Source organism: Anguilla anguilla, chromosome 3 (genome assembly GCF_013347855.1).
Source record: "Anguilla anguilla isolate fAngAng1 chromosome 3, fAngAng1.pri, whole genome shotgun sequence".
Lineage (NCBI taxonomy): Eukaryota > Metazoa > Chordata > Actinopteri > Anguilliformes > Anguillidae > Anguilla > Anguilla anguilla.
In genome coordinates, this window is record NC_049203.1 from 19,644,583 (window position 1) to 19,670,343 (window position 25,761).

Genomic DNA, 25,761 nt, shown 5'->3' on the forward strand with positions numbered 1-25,761 from the left:
CCCCACCAAAAACCATCACCCTACACCGAAACCCCAATCAAAAACCACCACTCAACACGAACACCCCCACCCAAAACCACCACCCAGCACCAGCACCCCTACCTAACCCCTCCCCCAACCCCCCAAACATTACCACACTAGCACCTGTACAAGCCAACTGATTAAGATGCACGAGCCAAACCAAACAGCTTATTTTATTACAGCGATGAGATCATAACATATTCTAGACAATGGGGAGTCTTTCCCCCTTTCCATGTAAGTAGTAGTCTTTTGAAGGGAAAGGGCAGAGCACATTTAAAGATGTGGCCATGTTTGGCCTCTCTCTGTTGCAGCATATGCAGGGCTCAGGGGGCCAGTGGGCTCCAACCCTGCCACCTTTTAACGAACCAACATCATGTGCGTGCAGCCCCATAAATTACAATACCCAGGTCTATAAACCCAGCTGCCTGACATTTGAACAAGGCATGTTTGCATGGGAAAGAGTCAGCTGCGTGCCAAAACGAATGACTTCAGCACAGGGCATGAGGTGAGGGGTAAGGACCCTTGGACTTCCAATGATGGTTGTAGTTTTAGCCCCGTTCTAAATCCTACAAATAGAATTTTACCCATTAAAAAAAAAAGTCTTTTGTCCTGACTATGGTACAGGTCACTGTCCATTTCAAAGTTAATAAAATATTTATGCCAGCACTGGGTTGTAAAAGGGCTTAATGCATCCAGGATAACCGTGTGCAGGTGCCATGGGATGTTGCATTGTGCTTCTCTCCCAGCTAACTGTAGGTAAAGTGAAAGTACAACACTCATTTATTCATTCTCTATTGTTGTGTTTCGCGTTTCAGTTTGGCAGAGTGCTGCCTTCGCACACTTTAAGCACTTTCAAGCGTACATCCACACAAACACTGACTGAATGAGCACCGTTTGCTGGCTTGTCAAACCTGCTGGATTACAGCCGGATATAACCAGATGCCAATATTTCACATCAACTGTCGGAAAGGTATCGAGAGCTGCAATTTGATGGGAGTTTCACAAATGTTTTCAGCTTGCTCTGACACCCATCTTGTGTGTATTCAACTTCCGTGTGTATTCCTCTTCTTCTTGTCATATGAAGGGAGCTGAGAAGTGCATGTGATTTCATCACTTTGTCAAACCTGAAAAGCTCTCCTGGGAATAATATGATAATTTGTGAGACATAAAAAACACAGAGAATATAAATTCTTGAAATAAGGTGAACTCATAGCTGACAGAATGTTCACCTGGATGATAAAACAAGTTTGCGGATGCAGTTCGTCCATCGCCAGGGACTAACTGTTTGAATTATATATGATCGGGCTTGGTTTTATTGGTCTGTCTTCTCACTGTTCAGACATACACATTCCTTTAATAGATGCCTTACTGCCCACGTGTGTGCACGCGTGCGTGTGTACGTATGAAGTGTCCACTAGAACTTGAGGTTCAGGTTCAGGGAAACTATCAAAAACATAAATCTGGCCTTAAACATATAAGCTTCTTATGTCAGAGTTGCACACCACATGTTACTGCTACTGTAGCAGTTCACCGCATTATCGTCTCCACATATCCCCCAAGGTTTTTTTTTTTTTTTTTTTAATACTGACACAAAATAATACTTCAACCATTTTGTCCTCTCAGATATGAAAGCAAATGAGAAAGTGTTTTGTAAGCATGGCACACACGGACGGACAGACACGCACACACACACACAAACTATTTTTCTGCAAAACCACATTCTGCTCGATTTTCACACTGAAGGAAACACAGAAGTAAAGTTAACACGGGATTCTGTGTTTTTTACACAGAAGAACCAAAACACAGGGAAAATAAACACAGATATTGGTCTGACATTTGTGCTGTTTATTGTAGGATTCAAAGAGAAAGAGCTTAATTTGACTGTATGAGTTTAAGTTTGCTGGTCTTGTTTTTCCCTCTTTGTTGTGTAGGCTACATTTCAGTCCATCCAATTTTAATTAAGTTATTTCCACTTAATTAGGAATAATAAGTTGTGCCTGTCATGAGCAGACATGCACATTATAGGGAGGGGGGTTGCATTGTTGGTTTGGGTTTATGTGAAGCCTGTGCTCTCCTTGTTATGTACTTAGTTTTGCTGTAATATTGATTTTAAAAAATGTATTCACATAATTGTGTTTTTTGTAATACCATAAGGCGGTAGAATTGGAATAGTTAGGACAATGACTGCATTGCTGTTAGGAATACAGTAGTGTCATAGGTTTAGCTCTAAGAAGCGCTGGTGGAGGCACAGTGAGTGTGGGAAATGTATTCCAAAAAATGTACCTAGTCTGCCCACCCACTTTGTCACAAGCTTGCCCAAAAATGTATTTCTGCCAATGCCACTGCAGCTTGTGCAACATGAGTGAATAAAACAGAAATTGCTCCCAGGGTTTTCTATTATTAGCCTGTGTGGCATTAATTTGTTTCAATCAGGAGCCAATACATTATTTGTAGTTTATTGAATCCCTGTTCTGTTATAATAAGATTGTGTACGACAAACATTTATTGTGTTGTAACTGAGTTGGCATATTATGGCAGAAAGTTATTTTTTATCAGAAGACAAGTGAATTAGTGTAAAACACGGATTTCGGAAAGTCCTGCGTTACAAAGATTCAGCCTTGCATGGACTAGCACAACGTCTGAAACATCAAATGAAAGATAATAATGAACTTAAAGTGCAGAGGAATGGTAAACAAGAGAGCATTGCTGGATATCTAGGTCAAACCTGCAGTACCTTTATGAAGGGGGCTGCATGATCTTGATACACTGAATGGTCAAAACTATGTGGACACCTGACATCCAACATCTCATCCAAAATTATGAGCATTAATATGGAGTTGGCCCACCCTCTGCTGCTATAACAACCTCCACCCTTCTGGGAAGGCTTTATACTAGATGTTGGAGCATTGCTGCAGGGATTTGTTTCTATTCAGCCAAACGAGAATTAGTAAGGTCAGGCACTGAATAGGCAATTATGTCTGGCTCACAGTTGGTTTTCCAGTTGATACCAAAGATCTTGGATGGGGTTGAGAAAAAGCTCTTTGCAGGCCAGTCATGTTCTTCCACATCGTTCTTGACAAAACCATTTCTATGTGGACCTTGCTGTATGCCCGGAGGCATTGTCATGATGAAGCAGGAAAGGGCTTCTCCTTACTCTTCGGGAAGCACAGAATTGTCTAGCATGTGATTGTATTCTGTAGCATTAATATTTGCCTTTACTGGAACTAAGGGGGCAAGCCCAAATCATGAAATACAGCCCCAGAGCAAGGGATACCAAGATACTTTTGGTCATATAACGTATGTGGGCACTGATTCATGTGAATGTATTTGCATTCAAGCCTTGTTTTCAAAGCATATCAATGACTGTTAAAACCACACCCCTGGATACAGAGAAAAGTCTATTACCCTTTCAAAACAGGAGACTGGTTCCGGAGTCAGTAATCCCATAGTACCCTTGATCCATTGTCTTCATAAACAAAGGCCTCAGCCTAATCGAAATGAAAATCATTTTTATACTGGAACCAAGAGAGACTTCCTTAATTTCCCATTTAAATTTTTTTCTTTATGTACTTTCCAATGGAGGTTTTCTTTGACTGATATTTTGCCTCCTCTTCTTTTTTAATTCCTTTATCATGCCACATTTAGTCCCATCGCATGGAGGGATGTCTCGTGACAATATATTACACCCAAACAGGGGGCGCACAGACGAGGGATTTGCATGGTATCTCAGTATGCTCGGATCAAGAGCCGGTGGATTCGCACATTCTCCTTCGCAGCCATTGAGAGTGATAATGAGACAGGCTCTTGGCCATCAGATGCATCTCATTGTTGCCAACACCAATTTAGCTTTCAGAGGCACGCAACCCCCAACCCACACGCACTTTCCATTGCATTTAAGCTCCCGGAAGGCTTTGTACAGGGCAGACAAACTTTTCTTTGCGCGCTGTAATGGGATCATGGCTAAGCCATGAGGTTAGTTTCTGGTAAGAGTACAGAGTGAACCATGGCAGTAAATCAATGCATTACAAAAACTTGGCTTTACTTTAAATCCTACTTATGAATTCTCCCCTGGATGGATTGAATGAATAAATTGGCAGAATTTCCTCTTTTGTCTTTGGTTGCACACATGTGTATGTATGTTCTGTGTGTAGGTGTGTGTGTGTGTGTGTGTGTGAGAGAGAGAGAGAGAGAGAGAGAGAGAGAGAGAGAGAGGGCGGGCCTCATTCACAAAACTTTTCTTAAATGATTCTTACTTTTGTTCTTAAAAATGGTCCCATGAAAGAACAATGAGATTCATGACACAGTGCACTGCAGACCTTTGTTTTTGTGCATTTTCTAGGTGTACAAGATGATGAATGCTGTTCGTAAATTGTATGCACAATCCTGTTCATGTGATTTGCATAAGGAAACAGCCATGAACAAATATAGATAAGAAAAAAATCCTGAATGCAGAAATGTTCTTGGAAACAGTCTTACATGCAGTTTACAATCAAAAGTGATTGTACACATGTTATGAATGAGGCTCAATATGCGTAGTGGCACATGTTTCTTTGTGGTATGACAGATAAGGTTTGCATACACATACTACATGCTTCAATCCTTCCATGTTTCCTGTCTGCTTCATAGTCGTTTTTAACTCATTAAAACCCCTTTGTTTGGTTCAATAAGAAAATAAAACCAGCAGTGTCTGGACAAGCCAAGCATTCATGAAAGTGTTTTTCACTTGGTGACACCAACTTAATGGTCTTATAGTTGGTCTCACTTGATTAACACTTGCCCTGAGGTTAATTTTCCAACACCCATTTATAATTGCTGTGTTTCTGTGTGTGTTATGTAAGTGCTCATAATAGCAGCCGTATGAACTCCTGAGGAGACAGATCCAACATATTTTCCACTAAGAGATAAAAAGATGGATGAGGAATGAACAGTGCAAGACTGCATGGATGAGAAGGATCTCCAACTGACGTGGTAGGAATCCATATTTTGAGACAAGATATTCTCAAGCAGTTTCTGAAGTGCCCATCGTGGAATGCCATGCACATTAAGTTTTTATAATGTGACAGATTGGTGGACTGTGCCAGACACAGCTTTCTCAAGGACAGGTCCGGAAGCTTCTTTAACCAACATGAGGGCAGTTTCTGGGGAGTCATTTTGAAACCACCAAGACTGGAAACCAGTGCCAGGTAGAAGGACGCCTAGTAGGGGCATAACTGACAGAGCCTTGTTATGAGTCACTTTAGTAGAGTAGGATGCTAAGCCGACGGATGTGTGTTGGTGGTAGCGGTAGAGTAACAATAGTTGAGAAGGTTGTGAAGAATTTACAAGGGTTGTCAGAATCAGAATCAATTTTCCCTTAGTAGCGAGCCATTTTAGAACCCATTATAGCAGAGGAGTATTGAGAGGATGCGTGATAAATACAAGTCAATGCAAAGCATGGTTCTTCTCCATCTTTAATGCCAAACCGGTCACGCGTAAGATTTCTGATAGCTATGGGCTAGAGGAGGATGGATTTGGCAACCCAGACATGACTAGGCAGAGTGAGGGCCTCCCAAAGACAGAAGAAATGAGAGATTCAGTTCCAGAGACAGTTGAGAAGTTAAAAAAAAAAAGTCGATGGCAAGGAAGGTAATGACCAAGGGCAAGTAACTAGCCAGAGGAAGTATGCACAAAACAGTTCATGGCCATGTCCCCAGAAAGAGGCAATAAAGTATGTAAGAAAGTAATGACCAGACACATGCAGAGACATGATAGCACATGTACTCCCACTGCAGTCTCCTGTAAAGACCAGGGCAGGCTGATTGCCTTTGCATGTGGGCGAGGACTAAGCCGGCGAGCGGCTGAAGGGAAAAAAAGAAGTGGGAGGAAGCTGACTTGGGACTGCTGAGTAGGATATTAAAGGTGCCCATTAGAACCAATGAATCATTGCCATTCTTCTTCCAAGCTAGAAGGATGTCAAGCTTGTATAGAAGGGTGCCAAGATGTCCTATAGGAGGTGATAGAGTGCATTGGGGTTAGGAATTCCATTGTACAGATGCATTTATTAGAAATGGGAAGAAGTGTATAATCATATATTAGAAGGACCTCCCCCCTGCCATTGCCACAATCTTTGGAGCAGGAACAGTCAGGGAATGAGTAACTGGACTGGAATAGTATAAACAGCTGTGGAGTGGTCAACGTCTGAGAAAGAACAAGGAATAGAATAAACTGAAAAGAGGTGCAGACAGTGATTCATTGAAGTTGATGTGTCACGTAATGGGTTAAATAAGACAACCTGCATGGAGCTAGCTAAAGTTAGCATGTTATGAAGCCCTACAGTAAGAATCGCAGATCATCCGACATGGAAGTAAATACACTCAAATTAAAGCTGACAGTCTACACTTTAACCTATTTACTTTAAATATTTTTTCATATTTATTACTTTATTTCAAATTCAATGTGCTGGAGTACAAAAAAATAAAATTGTGTCACTGTTCCAATACTTTTGCAATTAACTGTATATTTTTCTTTTTTAAAGATATTAAAGTTCTTTATAATGGATAAAACATTACTTTGCATGGATTGGTTGGATTCCAAAGGGAAACATAACCCAGACTCATTAGTGATTATGAATTCAGTATAGCATTGATCTTCAAAAGAAACATAACTAGACAGTACAGATCAATAAACAGCCCAACCGAGAATAAAGGCTGTAAGAAACCAGTCTGAAATAGTGTACATCAATCTTTAACACATTTATTTTTCTGTCCGAATATGTAAACTGCCCAGAAGGGTATTGTGTTAACGTGTTGCAATGGAAGCAATATATTTTTTTTTTCCAATTGAAATTTGAGGTTTGAGAAAACTGCACTCTTTCTCCTGAACACTGAATGAATATGTCTAAATGTAAACACATGCATTATGGCTAGCAGTGTGGGGTGGAACCAAAGCAAATATTACAATAAGAACACTGTCCTCAATAAGGACATGGTAAGGGTGACACATTCTTTGTAAAATGCACCATATGAATACAATTGAATTGATTTATTTGTTTGATGGACTGACTGACTGATTTATGTGTAGCAAAATCATAATTTTGACTTGCATACTTGTATTTATGTGCTTTACAATATCAATGCAAGACCAAAAACTATCATATACAGTGAGCTCCATCGTCAACACGAGGAGTTGTGCCATTGAAAGTCAAGGAAGCCATCATGAGGCTGAGAATTAAGAAAAAAAAGAAACATAGGCCAAACCTGATGTTAACCAAAATCAACTGTTTGGAACATTATTAAAAAGAGAGAGCACAAGTAAGCTCAGAAATCACAAAGCTAAGGAAGACCTCAATTTGATGACCAAATAATTCTCACCATAATGAATAAAAATCCCCAAACACCCATCCAACAGTTCAGAAACACTCTTCAGGATGCAGTGACTACTGCCCGCAGAAGACTACAAAAACAGAAATACAGGCTACACCGCAAGATGCAAACCACTAGTTTGCTGCAAATACAAGATGGACGGGTTACAGTTTGCTAAGAAGCACCTAAACAAGATTTCTTGAGAAAGGTCTTGTGGATAAAAAAAGACTCACTTGTAATCAGAGTGATGGAAAGTGTGGAGACCAATGGAAACTCCCCAAGATCCAAAGCACCCCCCCCCCCCCCATCATAGTGGTGGGGGTGTTATGGTTTGGGCATGTATGGCTGCCACAGATATTGGCTCACTTTTCTTCATTGATGATGTAACTGCAGATAGCAGCAGCAGAATGAATTATGAAGTGTACAAAAGCATCTTGTCTGATCAAGTTAAACCAAATGCCTCCAAATTCACTGTATTCACTGCAGAGGTCTTCCTTGGCTCCCCAGTGCTCTTTCTTCTTAACAATGTCCATAACAGTTGATTTTGATTATCCTAAGTTTTGGCCTATGCCTCTGACTTTTTTTTTCTTCTTATTTCTCAGCCTCATAATTTCTTCATGGAGTTTCATTGCCTCAACTCTGGTCTTCCTGTTGACAAATGCCAATAACTGACTCCAAAGACAACCAAAGGGCTATAACCAAAACTGGTTACTGAAAGCTCTCTTAAACCTGCACTAAGGAAACAATTGAATCGACCTAACTAATCAGAAACACCTGTGACATCATTTGTCCCAAACATTATGATTCCCTGAAATGGGGAGAATATTTATAAGTGTTATTATAAATATATAGGTGTTTATGTTTTTATCTTGCATTGAGATTGAAATTCCAGTGACAATGATGTTTTTGTTAATCATCAATCAATCAACCAATGGTTTAAAAATGTTTAAACATAAAAGGTTTAAAAATTAATGACATTGTATTCACATGTGCAAGCTATAAAAATTTAATATGTAGAGAAAACCACACAGGTAAAGATAAAAGCATTATTCCTCTGCTTCTGATTATTCCTCATTTTCTCAACGCAGCATGTCTGACAGAAGCATATCGTCTGTCTAATCAATGACTAAGGCACTTAGATCTCGTATTTGCATCGCGGCCGCGCGGCTCCGTAATGATGATGCCAGCGAGAGGGTAAAGTGGCCCGAGAGAAGCGTAATTGAATCAGCCGTTCCGAGAGCGGAGCGGAGCGACTCTGTAGCAGCCCCCGCCTTTCAGACGCGGGCGCGGCGCCGCGAGTCGCCAATAACCTCCAAGTCACGGCTTTTCCCTCACAAAAAAAAGAAGAAAAAAAAACAATATCCGCTCTGTGTCGTTACTGAATGTGCGATTCACGCCACCGAGGACACGGGACTCGTGCACATAGCGGCGAGCGCGAGGCTCGGAGAAGCGCGACCAGCGACAGAAGATTCCGATTGGATCCAGCGCAAAAAAAAAAAAAAAAAAAAAAAAAAAAGTTAAAAAAATTCAGACCTTCCCACCAGACATAAATGATTAATTGTATTATATATATTTTTATTTCATAAAAAGAAAAATCAAACATGAATAAGACTTCTACATAGATAGAAATAGTATATGGCTGTGGATGCAATCTCAGCAAAGAGAAGGACGTTTTTGGAATGTGACATTAATTTGTCTGTTAAGCACTCTCCAGAGTCCAGTGCAATAGGATGAAAATGGCTGTCAGATAGCAACCGTTTAGCTTAGCTGGGGGGGGGAATTAAACGTACATCAGCACAACATGTCAGAGCACAGGGCACCCCCGGGCAGCTGTTAGCATTATAAGAGGCTCTCTGTGTGTGGCCATTGTGGCTGTACACATATATTAGTGACCCTGTCTCAGGTGCCAAGACAGAGCTCCTCACATTGGTTATTTTTAAATTGATTTTCACCTTTTGGCGGCCGCGCCGGCCTGGCAGCGGCGCGTCCGCCCCAGGGGGCCCCGGCGAGCACTACGAAAACCCGAAGCTGGAAAATCGCGGGCGAACGAGCGCCATTGAGGAGATTTAGGACTCCTCATTCAAGGCCCGGGTCTCTCGGCGGAGGACACAATTTTCACATGAATGAGAGCCCCGGAAACTCACTTTCTTTCTCTTTCTCTCTCTCTCTCTCTCTCTCGCTCGTGCAGGCCAAGCACGTCGGTCCCCGTGGGGGTGGTGGGGGGGAGTGTGGGGTGGGAGGCGGTAAGAGGAGTCTCGAGGTGCCCCCGTTGCCCGAGAGCAGAGCATAAATACAAAAACGTACGCCTGATGGGCCGCTTGCACTGACCCCCCCCCCTCCCCTTCCCAGGTCTGCTGAGAGAGCTGCTCTTTAAAATGCAATGCCGGTATTGTCTAGAACAACACCATGGGGACGCTAGCTAGCAGCAGGCAGTGTATACCCTTTGACAGGCAGTTAGCATCGTGCCTGTTCTGAATGCTTAGCGCTTAGCACTGTCTTTCCGCAGGGCTCCAACACAATATCGGTGCACAGTTTTTACACAACAGGCTCGGTTGCCGTACACAGAATCTCAGGATTTTTCCATTCAGTCAGTTATACACCAGCTTAACCACTTGAACTTAAATTATTCACAGGCCAAAGGCCCATCAATACATGCGTTCTACTTTCCAGCACGAAAACAAAACATCAGGAAAGCCAACTCCAGCTTTTTGTTGGAGGTTTTTTTTTTTTTTTTTGGCAGGCCAGAGACAAGACTTGGCTGCTTAAATTTGTCTGAGAATGCACCATTTCCATAAAAAAAATTCTGTAATTTATGTTTTCTGCTTTCTTTCTTCAAAAAAAAAAGCAGAATCATTCATTATTTACAAAAAATATGAATTTGATATCTGTAACTGGTGAAATTGACACAAACAAGAAACACATTTTAATAAAGTATAGATTTGCCTTTTTTGACTCAGAGATAAGGACAATGATGTGCTTCAGGATTAGAGGGAACATACTGCAGACTGCAGCCTGTTAAAGCAACTGATGCATGGCCATAGGAACAAGGAAAATCACTGTTCTGCTATCTGGGCTCGAATATGAGCAATTACTGCAAAGGTGACAGCATTCTGAAATAAACAAAAATACAGGAGAAGTTACTTGAAGATGGAAAGACTTTCCAAGTCCGACCAATTCACAATCAGATTGTCGCATACAATCACGCAGGAAGGCTCGTGTTAGAGGGAGGCAAACTGATGAATCCAAACTGTGTTATGGACGACGGGTTTTGAAATGCATACGATAATTATAACAATAGCATAAAACCCCTAAAATGAGTTGTTGTGGGGGCGAAGCTATTTCATACGCTGATGCAAATGATCAGCCATACCTGGCAACTTATTGCACCGAGTAAAATTACGTGGTCAATATTCATCCCCGTGAAAAGGCTAAGGGATCTCACGCTGAACTGCAGTCTAACCATGCTGAACTGAAATTCATCGACACGTCCCCGCCATAATGGGAACTATAAAACAATATTCAGCTCACCTGCCAATATCTACTCAAGATATAGGAGCAATCACTGTTCAGGGTATTTGTAAAACAAAGCAGTCTTGACATAGAACAACTACAAGGTGTTTGATCGGTGTATCAATAGTTATTATCTTGGCATTAAATTTTAATTTCTGTCAAAAGCAATCTCTCAGTTGCAGGTCAATTGACCAGGCAAGGGTTTAATATATCTCACTTATTGTCCCAGAATTGCAAATGGTTTTCAAGCAAGAATGATCCAGTTTCTCCTTTGTTAATTTCTTCCTTCCCCACATAACTTTTTGACTGACTGCCAACGCTTAACTGTTTTGGCAATCTTATCGGTCATAGTCGACAGATATACATAAAGCAATTTTCTTTGTGTTCAGTTCAAAGCTACAACCAAACTAACGACCAAATACACTTTTCAGTAACTTGTCAATACCTTTTAACAGAATTAATGAATTCATCTCACATTTGGCACAGTCATGAGACATGGACCATAGCCATTTGCAAACTGCTGATCACAGCTGTATGTTCTTAGACACCCCCACACCCGGCTATCCTCTGTAAATGCTACTCTGTCTCGGTGATCGTAAATTCATTTTCCACACACGAGTCTTGATTAAATTGCATCTATTTTAATCAATTCAGCTAATATCAGCAAAATTTTTCAAAGATAACTTCATATCTGGGAAATAATTATGCATTTTCTGCCAGCTTGAATGTGAAGCAGTATGCCCGGTATAATGTAGAAGGCCGTATGTTTCATTCACAATGTACGTAACACAATCTTAGATTCAGGAAAGCATCAACGACAGTTAATACTTTTAAGTATCCAACTCTTGGCTGTTTTTCAGTTATAATAATGCAATGAATACTATTTTTCTAAATGACTAATTACACATTCATTTCCATATTTATTTCTTGTATTGTGATCATTTAAACAAAATACCAAAAATGCACTTAAATAAATACCAATACATTGTATAAATTTGTTATTTTCTTAGTAATCTACCAGGCTTCTGGGAAGAATAAAAATTCCACTAATTCACTTGATGTATTATTATTTTTTATTACTTTTATTATTTTTTTTGGTCAAGACTATTCAGCTCATTTAGTATGATTGCATTTAGGTTGATGTATTATGTGTAGTTTGCATACCGGAAAAAAGAACACAGACAGAAGCAGGGATATAATAATACACGTACAGCATGACCATATGTTCTAGAACCTTCTGTTAAATGACAGAAAGAGAGAAAGAAATGTTGTGTACCTGTTCAGAGGGTCTACCACAATGGCACGGGGGTGGGACATGTCGCCCTCCAGGAGGGTTTTCCTGGTCTGCGATGCCTTCTCTAGCCTCGCCACGCTGATGGTCTTTCGGTAGCCGTCATTGGTCCAGTAGAGGTTGTTTGCGATCCAGTCCACTGAAATGCCCTCCACATTATCGAGGTCTACAGAGCGAGGGAACAGTGGGGTAAATAAATCACACAGAGGTGCTTTTATCCTCCCTGCTTCTCCCTCTCCCGGCTGTAATCCGTCACTGTCCCCGTCCCCCCCAATTCTGTAATTTAAGCGTGAACACATTTTTTTTTATCTTAATTTTAATTTTTTTGCGAGAGATTCATCATTTGTGTTGAAAAAAAAAAACACAACAAAGAACATGCAAATAATACTCCTAGCAGAAATGCATTGGGGTATTAGAGGTTGACCCAATTCAGGAATATCATAGCGCTTCATTCATCGTAAACCACAATATACCAGGGAATGATTAATTATAGTGCAGAGGAGTTCACACATGCATTTCAAAAGTAACATTCTCAAATACTTTTACTAACAGTAATTCAATACTACAAGCATCGTGACAGCATATTTACATCTCAAAATTATTTCCTCACAATCCTCCTTTTTTAAATTAATGTACACCGGAATGTTATCTATTCTTCCCAGAGTAAAAAAAAAAGCACCTAAAGCCTACAGAGTTTCTTTATGGAAAATCTAGGGGGGATGGAGAATTCCTGGTTGGATATCAAACAGTCAATGTAAAGCATCATATGAGATTTTCACACTGTGTGCATTTGGTACAGTAAAATCAACCTTAATGGGAGTTATACTAACATTGATTATACTAACAAATGTCAATGAATCTCCATGTCCAAGCAGCTATGTATTATATTAAACAGTAAATAGAAAAGGTTAAACATCACCCATTTTATTAATGTTCTCTCCCTATTTATTTTACCCTTCAACACGTATGCTTGCCTGCTATTTCAACAATGCTTCATTGTTGTAACATCCCCCATCAGGTTTGGATGGTCCAAACTTCTACATATGTACCCAAATACATGAGAAATTAAATTTTTTTACTCCGTTTTACCCCTCGGAATGCAGTCATTTCTGCAGGTGGAGATGCTTCCAGAGAAAGTGAAAAGGATGGTGTATTGACTGCTGCTACCGAGGCACCACCTGATGATAAGATGGTCTGAAAATTAATTTTCAATGTGCACTGGCAGGAGCCATGCTACAAATGGTAGGAGGGGAATTTATGCTAAAAGCTTGCTAAATGATTTTAGCGTTTAGTTTAGTGTTGAAAACAGGACATTGTAAAGTTAACATTAGGAGTAAACAAAGTTACATTGTTAGAAAGCTGAATTCTGTGTATTCACAAAATGTGAAAGTCAGCATGAGTCTTGAGGGTGAAAAGGTATTGATGATGAAGCACATCACATTTGGTGCAGGCAGATTGTAGAAACCAAGCTGTCCAATAACTGAGCTGTTATTGTGTAATAGGGCTGGGAATACCCTAAGGACAGTAACCTTGAGTGACAATATTACCGATTATGCATTTCCCTATAGGATATACGCACAATCAACATTGGCACTGTTCAGATTTCATTCTAGACACTGGGATCGATCGCTGAACAAAAGGGACTAGAGGTTTAATTAGCACAATTTGTTTTAAGTGGCAATAAGTATCAAAATGGAGGATGCACTCACCGTCCTTGAGAACGATTTCCCTCTCGGTTCCGTCAATTTTCTGCCGGCCAATGAGGAAGCTGGTGGTGTCGGCGAAGTAAATGTACCCAGTCTCGGCGTGGAAGTCCAAGGCCCGCGGGCTCACCAGGTCTTCGATTGGAACCATGTGCTCGTCTGTGCTGGACTTTACATTCGTGTCCAGGGCGCGGATGACCCCCGGTCGGCCCTTCCCGTAGAAAAGGAAGAGCTCGTTCTTCGGTTCTGCAAAAGCGAGATTACCACAATAAACAAACCACCGGCAGACTAATCTCCAGCAGCCCGTGTTCTGTCAGGGTGTTAATTAATCGACATAATTGGCCTCCTTTTTCTTATTATTCAACACTGAAAATTAAGCACTTTGGCAATCAAAATGTATCCAATGCCAGAAGACTAAGCTAATTGCATTACCTTAATTAAAACAAGAATTAGTTCCGCTGATTAGGCCTTATCAAATCAATCATCCTTTCTCGCAAAACAGTCCGAGCTTTCCAGAGACAAGACTAATTGTGGAAGGTGTGTGTGTTTTGTGTATACGTGTGCACTTGTACGTGTGTGTGTGTGTGTGTGTGTGCATGTGAGCACACTTGCATGTGTGTCCGCGTGTGTGTGTGTGTGCGCGCATGTGTGTGCGCACACTTGCATGCGTGTGCGTGTGACTGCCTGTGCAACCGTATGAGGAGGTGGTAGTGTTGTTACTAGAACAAAATGTGCTGCCAAACTGTAATATTTATTAGTGCCTGGCTGAGATTCTGTTTGTCCAGTCTGCACTGCTTTGTGAAGCCGACAATGAGACCGGCTCTAATAACACTGGACCTCAGGCACAGGCTATCCTTGGTGGATGTGATGTCATTCTCCAAACACAGGGAAGAGAACAAGAGGCAGCGCACAAGTAAACAAAGATACCGAAACCGCATGATACGGGGGCACTCGCTGCAGGAATTAACAATCTCCTGGGTGCACAGGGAGAGGAGGGAAAGAGACAGAAAAAGACAAGAGAAAGAGGAGGAGGGGGTGAGGGAGAGGGAGAGACAGACAAGGAGAAACAGAGCAGGAGGGACAGAGGCAGATAGAGAGAGAGGGCAATAGTAGGAAAAGAGAAAAGAAATAAGAAGGAAAAATAGTGAACGAGACAAATAGAGAAAGATACAGATCAAATGAGAGAGAGAGAGAAATAGAGAAAAAAAGAAAGAGAGAGAGAGACCCGGTCCTTATATTCTCCTCTCTTGTAGGCCACATGTACACCTCGCACCAATTCGTTAGCCCGAGAGAGGCGCCTTGCTACCAGCGAGACAATTACGGTATGAAATCCTATAACACCACAATTACTGAGGCGGCAAGAGGCAGCGGAGAGCCTTATTAAGCTCGGAGGAAGAGCCCGCCGTTTTCCAGAACAAGCGGCCCGGGAGGAATAAATCACCGGAGGAAGCGGGCATCGCTGAACTCTTCATCATTTCAATCAGATTAACATGGGCCGAGTTCTCCTCGCGTTATCAATTCAGCCCTTCGCTTCCATTGCCGTCCGCAGCGTCCCCCAGCTCTCCCCCCCTCCCCCCCCCCACCCCCACCCCCCCAATTGATCGGGACGGGGCCGTGAAGGGGACGGGGCCGAATTGAAAACCGCATCGCGCCGGTTAACCGATCTCGTCGGCCGCGTAACGCCTGCCGCATCTTTTTTCGGGACGGCGTCGCCTTGTTGCGAGCTCGTCTTCGTCGCCACCTCCATCCGGCGTCTATTGCTTAATCTTCTCGCGCATCAGTGAATCCAGCTGTTCAGGCATCTAATTTCATTTTGCTGCATCGCAGCACTGGGACCATGAGCTGTGCAGTATGAACGGGATGGCTTTTTATGAACTTCTACAATCATACCGAACATCAGTACATCTGTATTCTCTTTCACTTTCCCGATGTGCCCATGTGTTGGACAGATATAAATGGATGGCATGATCACGCACTGGAGAAGGGAAACGCGGACTGACTTTTGCAGGACTTTCCGTCGCTACCCAGGGTGAAGCCGGTCCGGCAGCGGCAGGTTCTGGCCTTGTAGCTTCCGGCGAGCAGGCAGATGTGGGAACACCCACCGGCCCTTCCATACGAATCCGATTCGCAGGCGTGACTCCTGACTGGAGAGAGAGGGACCCAGAGCGTGTTACCAAGGGTCAGTCAGCCAAAGAGACAGCAGCGTTGTAACCACAGAACAGGGTACGCTACATGGATGAAGGCCAGGGACACACAACCACACACAAAACACTAACATGCCTGCCAGCACACATACATTCACAATCTTTAATACACACATACACTATATGACCAAAAGTACCCGGACACCCCTTGGTCTGGGGCTGTTTTTCATAATTTGAGCTAGGCCCCGTAGTTCCTGTGAAAGCAAATCTATCTTAATGCTATATATACAACCTCATTCTAAATAATTTTGTGCGTCCCCAACAGTTTGGGGAAGGCCCTTTCCTGTTACAGCATGACCATTCTCTCGGGCATATAGCGAGGTCCATATAGAAATGGTTTTGTTGAGAAAGGTGTGGAAGAACATGATTGGCCTGCACATAGCCCTGACCTGAACCCCATCCAACACCTTTGGGATCAATTAGAAAGCCAACTGCGAGCCAGGCCTAATCACCCAATCAGTGCCAGACCCCACTAATGCTCTTCTGGCTGAATGGAAGCAAATCCCTGCAGCCATGCTCCAACATCTAGTATAAAGCCTTCACAGAAGAGTGGGGGTTGTTATAGCAGAAAAGGGTGGACAATATTCCATTTAATTAATGTCAGGTGTCCACACACTTTTGGCCATGTAGTGCAAATGAATGTACACACACACACACCATACTGTACATACAAATGCACATAAAAACAGCAGGAGCATCTGGTGCAATATGTGATCACTTTACCCATTGGCTGAGTCAGTTTGTGATAAACGCGTATAACTCTGGAATTCTCCATGCTCGTTAATGTCTGTGGGTCTGTGCTGTTAAAGCGGTTTATCTGTAGAATGTCCACTTTGCTTCCTCTGGATAGTTCTGCATGTATTGAAAACAGGTAATCTTCAAAGAGGGATAATCCGTAAAGGTAGGAAACCTGGAAACGGAAAAGAAGAGAAATGGGAAGGTACACATTAGGCAGTGGGACGCTGATGCGTTCGACAAACTCCCACTTAATCCCAGTCAGACAGATTTACATGCCATTCCTTTTTATCTCAATACTCTGGCTGCGTTATGAAATAAGTGCTACAGACACAGAAAGGGAGTCCAACATGTCACGCTTCTCCATGCAAACAGGCCCTGAGAGGCTACAGGTCCTCACAAAGGAGCACAACAGACACACAAGCACAAACACAGAAAATGGCAGACCCAGTACACACTGAAAACTCCAGAAATGTGTCCTTCCAGCACTGAGTGAGCGTACATGTGTGATACATGTCCACCAAAAAACACTGTGGCCCTCCCTACCTACCTCCCAGGGGGACATGGCCCAGCTGGGAAAGGCTGACCTTTGATTTATTTATTTTTTTTAAATTTGAGCCTCGCTGGTAATGCAAAAGCATATCGGCACATCTTATGAAGATGTCCAGAAGCTTTCAAGTGCTTGGCTTCAAACTGCAAGGCGGACCAGCTTTTCAATAAGTACCCCGAGGATGTGTGATCACATATTATCTCTAAGTAAGAACACCTGCAGACACAATGAAAAATACTTCAATAGCAAAATACTTCATTTACTATGCATTTTCTCTTATCAAGCAATAAGGATTGTTGAGTGTGGTTTTGAAGACTCTTTTGAATAAAGATTTACCAGGGCTGCTCTTTAATCATCTATTATACAAGTGGCACTTGAAGAAGTTTTTAGGGAGTCTGTTCTTCTCACTATCATCATGCCCTTGCCTATCTGAATGAATCCTCAATGCTGAGAATGTTCAGTAAATTAGATCAGGTTTTTGTTCAGGGACTGACAGGGGTGGAGGTAGGTGTGCATGTCTCAATAGTGTAATCAATTTCCTGAGGCAATTCCCTGACTGACATGTTTGTCCATAAAGAATAGCAACAACTGTCACCCGTAGAGGAAAATGAGACGTTGTAAAGGCAGACTCTTCAGGGGTGGGCGGACTCTCGCCTTTCCCATGCTTGTGTAAATTCTCTCTCCCTCTCCTAGCAGTCATGCTGTGGCAGAAAACTTCCATTTCTCCACTCTTTCCATCCCCATTCTGTGGCTTTTTCTGCTTCCCACAGCTCTTCCCTAACCCTAATAAATATTATTTGATTGATTGATTGATTTATTGATAGATGGATGAATGGATGGTTGCATAGCCCCATCTCTCATCAGTCACTGGCTTTAGGGCAAAAAAAAATGTTTGTAATGTGTGCGGAATGTGCTTCTCGGCTGGGTGGGTGAGTGGGGGGTCAAATGCAGATTTAAACTCACAGAGATCCCATGAACAATGGTGTGTCTGTTCTTGCCGGTGTAATCCACAACTTCAACATAGTCCAGGTAGGCATCTGCCCAGTAGACTAGCTTCTTCACCAGGTCCAGAGTGACTGCTGTGGGCTGCTCCATTTTGGATTCCACGATCCGCGTCCTGTTGGTGCCATCCATGTCGCATCGCTCCAACTTGGCCACGCCACCATAGTCGGTGAAGAAAACCTTCCTGGAAAGGAAAGTTGGAAAATACATAATTAATCATTTCTGTATTTATTTATGCTCTGGTGCTCTAGAAAGTAAGCCATACTCTCACTAAAGCGTGGAAGACATGTAATGTGGGAAGAAGCGTGGCGCCATGTCTCTGAACCAGCAAAAGTTCCATAACCCGTGTTTGTAATGAGTCATCAGGCACATCCATTTCATTATCATTGTAGGCATTCAAGCATACACTTATATCCGAAGTGACTTGCACAGATGACATTTTTACATACAGCTACGTACAGATATTGACTGAAACGATTAAGGTTACGTAGCTTCCTCAGGTTTTCCAGCTGGGAATCCAACCCACAATCTTTGAGTTCCAGTTCCCTAACTATTTTGCTACTCCGTCAACCCCGTCTCTCTGAAAATTAAAACAAATAAATGAAAAATAAAATAAACTGTATTTTTTGTTCATCAGAAATAACTCTCCTATTTCTCAGAAAGTGTGAGAAGTGCTTACACAGACGGAATTCCCTCGCCCCTCATTCCACAGATCGGCATTATGCAAATAATCAAAATGTGATTTCATATTTAATTTGAAACGGATTAGGCCTACCCTGCAGACCATTTGAGTTCCTAATATGCACCATTTTCAACAAAAGAATGTGGTCCATAATTACAGTATGGTGTTGTTCTATATTACAGTTCAATGCACATTATTCTTCAGTTGGAACCAACAGCTCTTCAAGGTTTCAGAACCTGCAGTAAGGGATTTGGATTTTGATCCAATTACAATGCAGTTTCATTGGGGCCTCAATTAATATCTACACTGAAGAACATAAAGAGGACAGGCATTCCACTTTCTTTGGCTAAAATTGGAAGCAACATTTGCGCCTCTTAGGTTACCATTGTGTGCTGTGTCTAAAGTCAACTATAATTCTCCAAAAACGACCTGTAGGGTGTCAACTATATTTTTCCAATTAAAATTTTTTTGTTGTTAATGCGTACATTGGTGACATTTTAAAAACGGTTTAATTTTATTTACGCCATGATTAATCACACTGCCAACGTATCTATATATACACATACATGCTGTGGGGTGTTCATTTGAAGTTTTCAAAAGTGCGCTGAGCGGCTTTCAGGGTCTCTTCACGTACCATGGTGGCATCCGCTTCTGAAAGCAATTCAGCTTAGAAAGAATACGGAAGCCTGCTCTATCCTTCTTGGAAGGACAAAAAAGAATCCTGGCAACCATTTCAGAATGCTTTGTTTTACACCGTGTTTAGTAGCATATTGCCTGTGGGTTTCTGTTAAATCTATTGTTCTGCTGTCATACATCCAATAATAAAGCAGACCAGCATGAGAAAATCACTTCTGTACCTTTGGTGTGTGATTGTCTTGAATAACAAAAAGGACGTTTATACAGAGCTGAGAGAAAAACGGAAAATGAGTCGTGCGGCTTGTGTCCAGATGATAAAAGGACGGAGGGGCTGGTAGATGAGAGTACAGGACAGGATACATTATATCCTCAGATTTATGGTCAATCTGAGCAGATTGATTTAGTTTCAGTGGGCTATCATCTCCGTATCATAGTGGCATATCAAGACTTCAATCAAGGCAATCCATCTGACTTTAACTGCTTAACTGTAAATGTCAGTTATGTTAGATCAGACGCAAAGGATTATATCCTGTTTAATTTGCAGATCCACCTTGAAACACTTTTCCCCTTTCTTTCTTTTTTTATGCGGGAAACAGCTTAGTATAGCATAGGGCGGCACAGTGGTGCAGTGGGTAGCACTACCGCCTCACAGGAAGAATCCCAGCCTGGGCCTCTCTGTGTGGAGTTTACATGTTCTCTTGCATGAACTACGGTTTCCTCATACAGTCCAAAGACATGCAAGTAGGCTAATTGCACCCTCTGTGAGTGAATGCTCTGCAATAGATTGACGACCTGTCTAGGGTGTATTCCTGCCTCTCGCCCGATGTACGCTGGGATTGGCTCCAGCACCCCCTGCGACCCTGCCCAGGATAAGCGGGTATAGATAATCGATGGATGGATGGTATTTTCATGATGTAATATAAACTTTCAGCATCGCATAACATCATAACATTTTGAAATATCGTCTGCAGTTTTCAGTCTGATTGAGAGAATGAGAAAGAAATACCTACGTAGTGAGCATAGACACCAATGCAATTAATCAATGGTTTGTGCTCAGCATGGCCCAGTAGAACCTTTCCTTGCACAGCACAATAGATACATGACTGCTTAGGCAACATTGTGAGTGTCATAACAAATTAAGTCAAGCAGTTTATCGTGACTTTCATATAACAAAGCAACCCATTCAATATCCATTTTTTATCATAGATAGTTTAAGTGTTTTGCTTCTCTATTCATATTCACACGTGTTCATCTCTCTTTTATATCCTATAATGTGTTCAATTTGATCCAACAGCCACTGCATTGCTGTTAAATCCAACGATGCTAATTGGGCTGTCAAATGCCTGCACGTGATACGACACATTCCCATTTTTTATTTTATTCTTTGCCCTTTTGAGAAGGTCATACACACAATTAAATTGTTCTTCCTGGGAGGACAATGGTGATTTCTGTGTGCGCCAGTCCTGTTAATTGCACCCAATTCACAGCTTTGATTACACAGTACGTTAGAGAAAACAAACAACTGGCAGGTGACTGCTTAATGCATGCGAACGTCTCACAATGTTTCAATCTGTCACACTTTTAAATGCTTTGTTCTTTGAAAGTCAGGGCAAATTCATATAAGACACAGTGTGATTCTGAGCTGTGTCAGCATTGCATTAAAAAAAAAAAAAAATGCAACCCAGTCAAATGTACATTTGCCACAACCACACTGCTGTGCAATAAAAAAGCCATAGGTTGTAAAGCTATAGATTAAAGCACCCCATTGCTATGTCTGTCAAACATATGGTCTTGAGTTGATGAGATTCAGCTTCAGTTGAAAACATTAGTTCAGACTCTGGGGGCTGAGGCAACAAACATTAAGTTAATTAGTTACTCGAAAGAGGGATTGATGAGCAGATTCCTATATTCCTAACGCTATAACGAGGACTCAGGCTCAACCAGTTTAGGCACATTCAAACTAAAGAGTTTCAGAGGAACGAAACGTGACAAAAATATTTTGTTAAAAAAAAAAAAAAAATTAAAAGCTTTTTTTATTTCATTAGGCTTTGTTGTATTTTGACCCGAGGCATCTAAAAACTGTGTTCTGAGCAAAAACAATTAAAAAAAAAATAATAATAATAAAATAAAATAATAATAATAAAACTGAGCAGTGAAAGAACACAGAAATGAACTCTCTTCAATAAATTACTCAATTTTCACATTTACATTTGAGAGAGCACAGCCGGCTTTCTACAGACCACCTACGCACCGCCCACCGCCGTCCACAGGCCCTTGGCCTCACAGCACGAAGCCAAAACACAAGTTTCGCTGGGTTCTGAGAATACACGGGTCTGGAAAACAAATTAAATCAGCGATCGCCCCGCGATATGCACACCAAGGACCCAATTTGCAGAAAAGACATTCCTTGCGCACTTGGTGCTTCAATAAACAGGTTCACTCAGATCGTGATAGTCGAATATGAGACAGTGAGATGTTCATTCAAAGTCCTCCTCCTCTCTATGCCATGGGACCTGTACTCCACACCTATCTGAATTCAGGAAGAAAAAAAAAACACAATGATCAAACACAGCCCAGGTTGACATGAGGGGTTAGGAGAGGAGGGCTTATGAGCTACAGATAACGCACTGCAGGTATATATATATACACACTGGGTGTAATTCCTTACATTTGAATTTCTCATTTGTTAACAGTGCACCACCGAAATGCTAATACTATGGATATCAATGTATTACTGTTCCCTTGGAAACAAAAGATACATGTTCATTGTTAGCAAATGTCTAGGCATAATCCTATATTTTTAACTTCATGTACATGCACTACATTTCATATGCTGAATCATCCAGTAAGAATGACGTTGGGGCCTCTGTTGGCATTAGATTAAACTTTTGTCTTTTCTCGACACGTAAATGGTCTTGAAACTTACTGCATTGTGAATGAGCACCCTGCATGTTCAGGCCAAACTTAGCTCCAAATACTAATATGAGCTGACAGCAAGGGTAGGAGGTGCTTAATCCAGTCAGGCCATAGCAATAGAGGAATACTACAGGCCTTGAACATGTGATATTTTGGCTGAAAAATAGCCTTCGTCAGCTCGAGGGAGGGCAGGGCAGGTGTCAGCAGGCAAAGCTGTGTTGCATATAAACAGCTGCTCTCTTAATTAGAGCCATTTGCTGGTATAATATTCGGGAATTTAAGTGACAGATCATGACTTGGATTTAAATGTTAAGGAATGTTTTAGTTCATCAAACTGAAATGAGTGAGCTTCCTGTTCACTTGCATAGCTCCTGCTATTTTGATGGGTGCATTACTCTTGTGTCACTCGATATATGGGCCTTGTGTCTTACTCATTCACACACACACACACACACACACACACACACACACACACACACACACACACAAATAAACAGACGTGCACACACATATACAAAAACCTGCAAGCACACACGCACCCACCCGCTCACACAAAAACACAGCCCCACACATACTGTAGAACCACACATAGACACACACAAACACACATACACACGTGCACACACACACACACACACACACACACACACACACACAGTCACTCACTAAAACACAAGAACACTTTTCATCACAATTCATCTCCTCTCCCCTACCGGTTTGTCATGCACAACACTCAGAGAACAGTCAGCGAAATCCTCTGTCCCACCAGCGCCTCGTTAGTCTTTACAGGCTTCTGTGCTTCTGACTCAACAATTAGCTCAGCCAACGTGCTTTCCCTAACCTTTCATAGCATCTGTCAACCTATCACATCCACAGCAACAGAGGAAACCTTAACGGGACAGCACCCATTGCTGAGTCAAACAGGAAGCTTGCACCCTCTTTTTTATACCACAAATGTGTCACTGAGCACATAAGCCTGCAGGAAACAAGAGCAGCGTCAATTAGCAGTATGTGAGCAAAAGTGATGAGTCAATATCCGGATAAATACAGGCAGAAAATTCTCAATGAACGAACTGAAAATCCGCTCAATAAATCCTGCAGCTCTGGGATATATAACAAAAATGCCGTGACAGGATGAAAACATTCAGGGTAAATATATAAATATTTAAAACAGCATTCAATTGCATAGATGAATTAGACAAAAACAATAACTTTGATGCCTTTTAAAATGAAATGACACATTACTGGGAAATAATTCATGCCTTTTAATGCTATCTATCAACCTTCCTGCCAAGCGATTTTCTCTCGCTTGTACTGAAAGAGAACTGAATTGAATCGGCCCCTATTTGTGAAAAGGTTGAAGAAATTTCTTAACTGATTTAGACAGAAAAAGAAAAGGCCTTGATGTTTTTCCCTTTTCTAGTATTCCATATGCACTCTGACTGACATTGAACAAGGGTCCAATAAACAAAATAATGGGTAAAACCAAAAAAAAATGTTTCAAAGCAGGACATTTTGACAATTTTATGTTTTCAAATATAATTTACTTTCTTCCAAAGATTTCCAGAGACTGCGCAGATCAAACCTTATTGAAAGCTTGGTAAAGCTCTCAACATTTGAATGGCAGATATGTGTTCTGAAGCTGGTGACAATGTGAATATACACACTGGAGGTCAATAAAGTCAATCACTCGATCAATCATTCAGTCAGTTAATCAATCAATCTCATCCAAGATCTGACCATGGTGACAAGTCTCTACCCACTACCATACCTGACCTTCCCTGTGCAAAGTTGAGAGATTATGATCAGTAATGTTACTAGGGTTATACATGCATAGTGCAAAATGCCAATTTATGGGCAAGACTGCATCAGAAATGATGGTACAATGTTAAAGGAATATTGTAGCCTGATTTGATTTGTTTATGCAGTGGTATAAGTTTATAAGGGACGGATCTAATTGCAATGTGATCGCACATCTGACATGAACAACCCAGCCGTACCCCAGATTGCACATGTTGAACTGATGAATAATTGTTTGTACACTCGTAGAGATGAGCTTAAGCACAGATAATTAGTTTCTTTTGTGCAAAGATCACATGACCGACAAAGCCACAGTACGCCATTCTGTCATTTATCAGAGACTGACAAAAAAAACTATCTTCAGCAAAACATGCAGGACCCTGGGTATTTAGTCAAAAAAGAGAAGATATGTAGACATTTTGATATATCTGCATGTAGAGAAGGCAAAGTGGATATGTATGAAATGGCATATCAAAAGACGGGCTGATCTCATTGTAAGCACATAAACATGCTCTTACTGCACCACTACCTCCACTCCTCCCCTCTTCCGTACTTATTTTCAAAGCCATTTATTTTTGCTACCATTTCTATGGCTTCCAAACCAGGAGGAGAGAGTAAATCCAAGAATAATACTTTACAAATTCATAATGTGCCATTATCCTGATGGCGTTCTGCAGACAAAAAAAACAATTCGATGAGTTATATATTGTATTGAGTCCACAAATAAATTACACCCATCCCTTAAGAGATGCATCCCAATTTGGAAAGCTGCCAAGGCATGTCAACCTGACAGACTTTGTTAAATCAGAAATCAAATCGGCAAATGTGATCTAAAATAAATGAATAAATAAATAAAAATAACAGTCAAGGTCTACACCATCTATCATCCAACTAAAGAATAAAATCAGAAGGCAACACTGTTTGGCAAGTTCATTTTGGTGACTGGTGAACTTGCCAAACTGCTTCTGAAGTAAAACCTTCCATTCAATTTTGATTCAAGATAAAGGACAGATGTGAACTGAATCAAGACCACAAATGAAACGTTACAGAAAAATAAAAATCACTTCTCAGGAATTTGAAATGGTATCTACGAGGGTTGAACTGTAAATGAACTCTTAAAACCTCTGAAAAAGATTCAGTTAGGATTTGATATTATAAAGACACCGGTTTTATTTATTTTCACATTAATTTGAATTCCTAAACATACTTTGAATGTTGATTCTTAACTGTATAAATGCCTTACTATGTTATTGCTGTGAATCGCCATACCATGTACAACCCAAAGACAATACTGACAGAGGATGGTAATCAATTTAACCATATTGCTCTGCTCTTGGTTCATGACCCATAAGCCACAGAGAACACTGGTTA

The 25,761-nt window shown here is 41.3% G+C and overlaps 1 protein-coding gene across 4 annotated transcripts in view; it reads right to left on the reverse strand.

The window, feature by feature from the left end:
- The window catches only part of LOC118223692 (low-density lipoprotein receptor-related protein 1B-like), a 400,652-nt gene that overhangs the window by 215,756 nt on the left and 159,135 nt on the right, over window positions 1-25,761 (reverse strand). For all 4 annotated transcript variants that reach the window (XR_004764484.1, XM_035410580.1, XM_035410579.1 and 1 more), the window contains 5 exons: window positions 18,318-18,540; window positions 16,793-16,979; window positions 15,866-16,009; window positions 13,872-14,111; window positions 12,148-12,328 (listed from right to left, as the gene is read on the reverse strand). Coding sequence is in view for 3 of the 4 variants with exons in the window: in XM_035410580.1 (XP_035266471.1) it covers window positions 12,148-12,328; window positions 13,872-14,111; window positions 15,866-16,009; window positions 16,793-16,979; window positions 18,318-18,540 (975 nt within the window). In the remaining variant the exon portion in view is untranslated. The remainder of the gene's footprint in view (window positions 1-12,147; window positions 12,329-13,871; window positions 14,112-15,865; window positions 16,010-16,792; window positions 16,980-18,317; window positions 18,541-25,761) is intronic.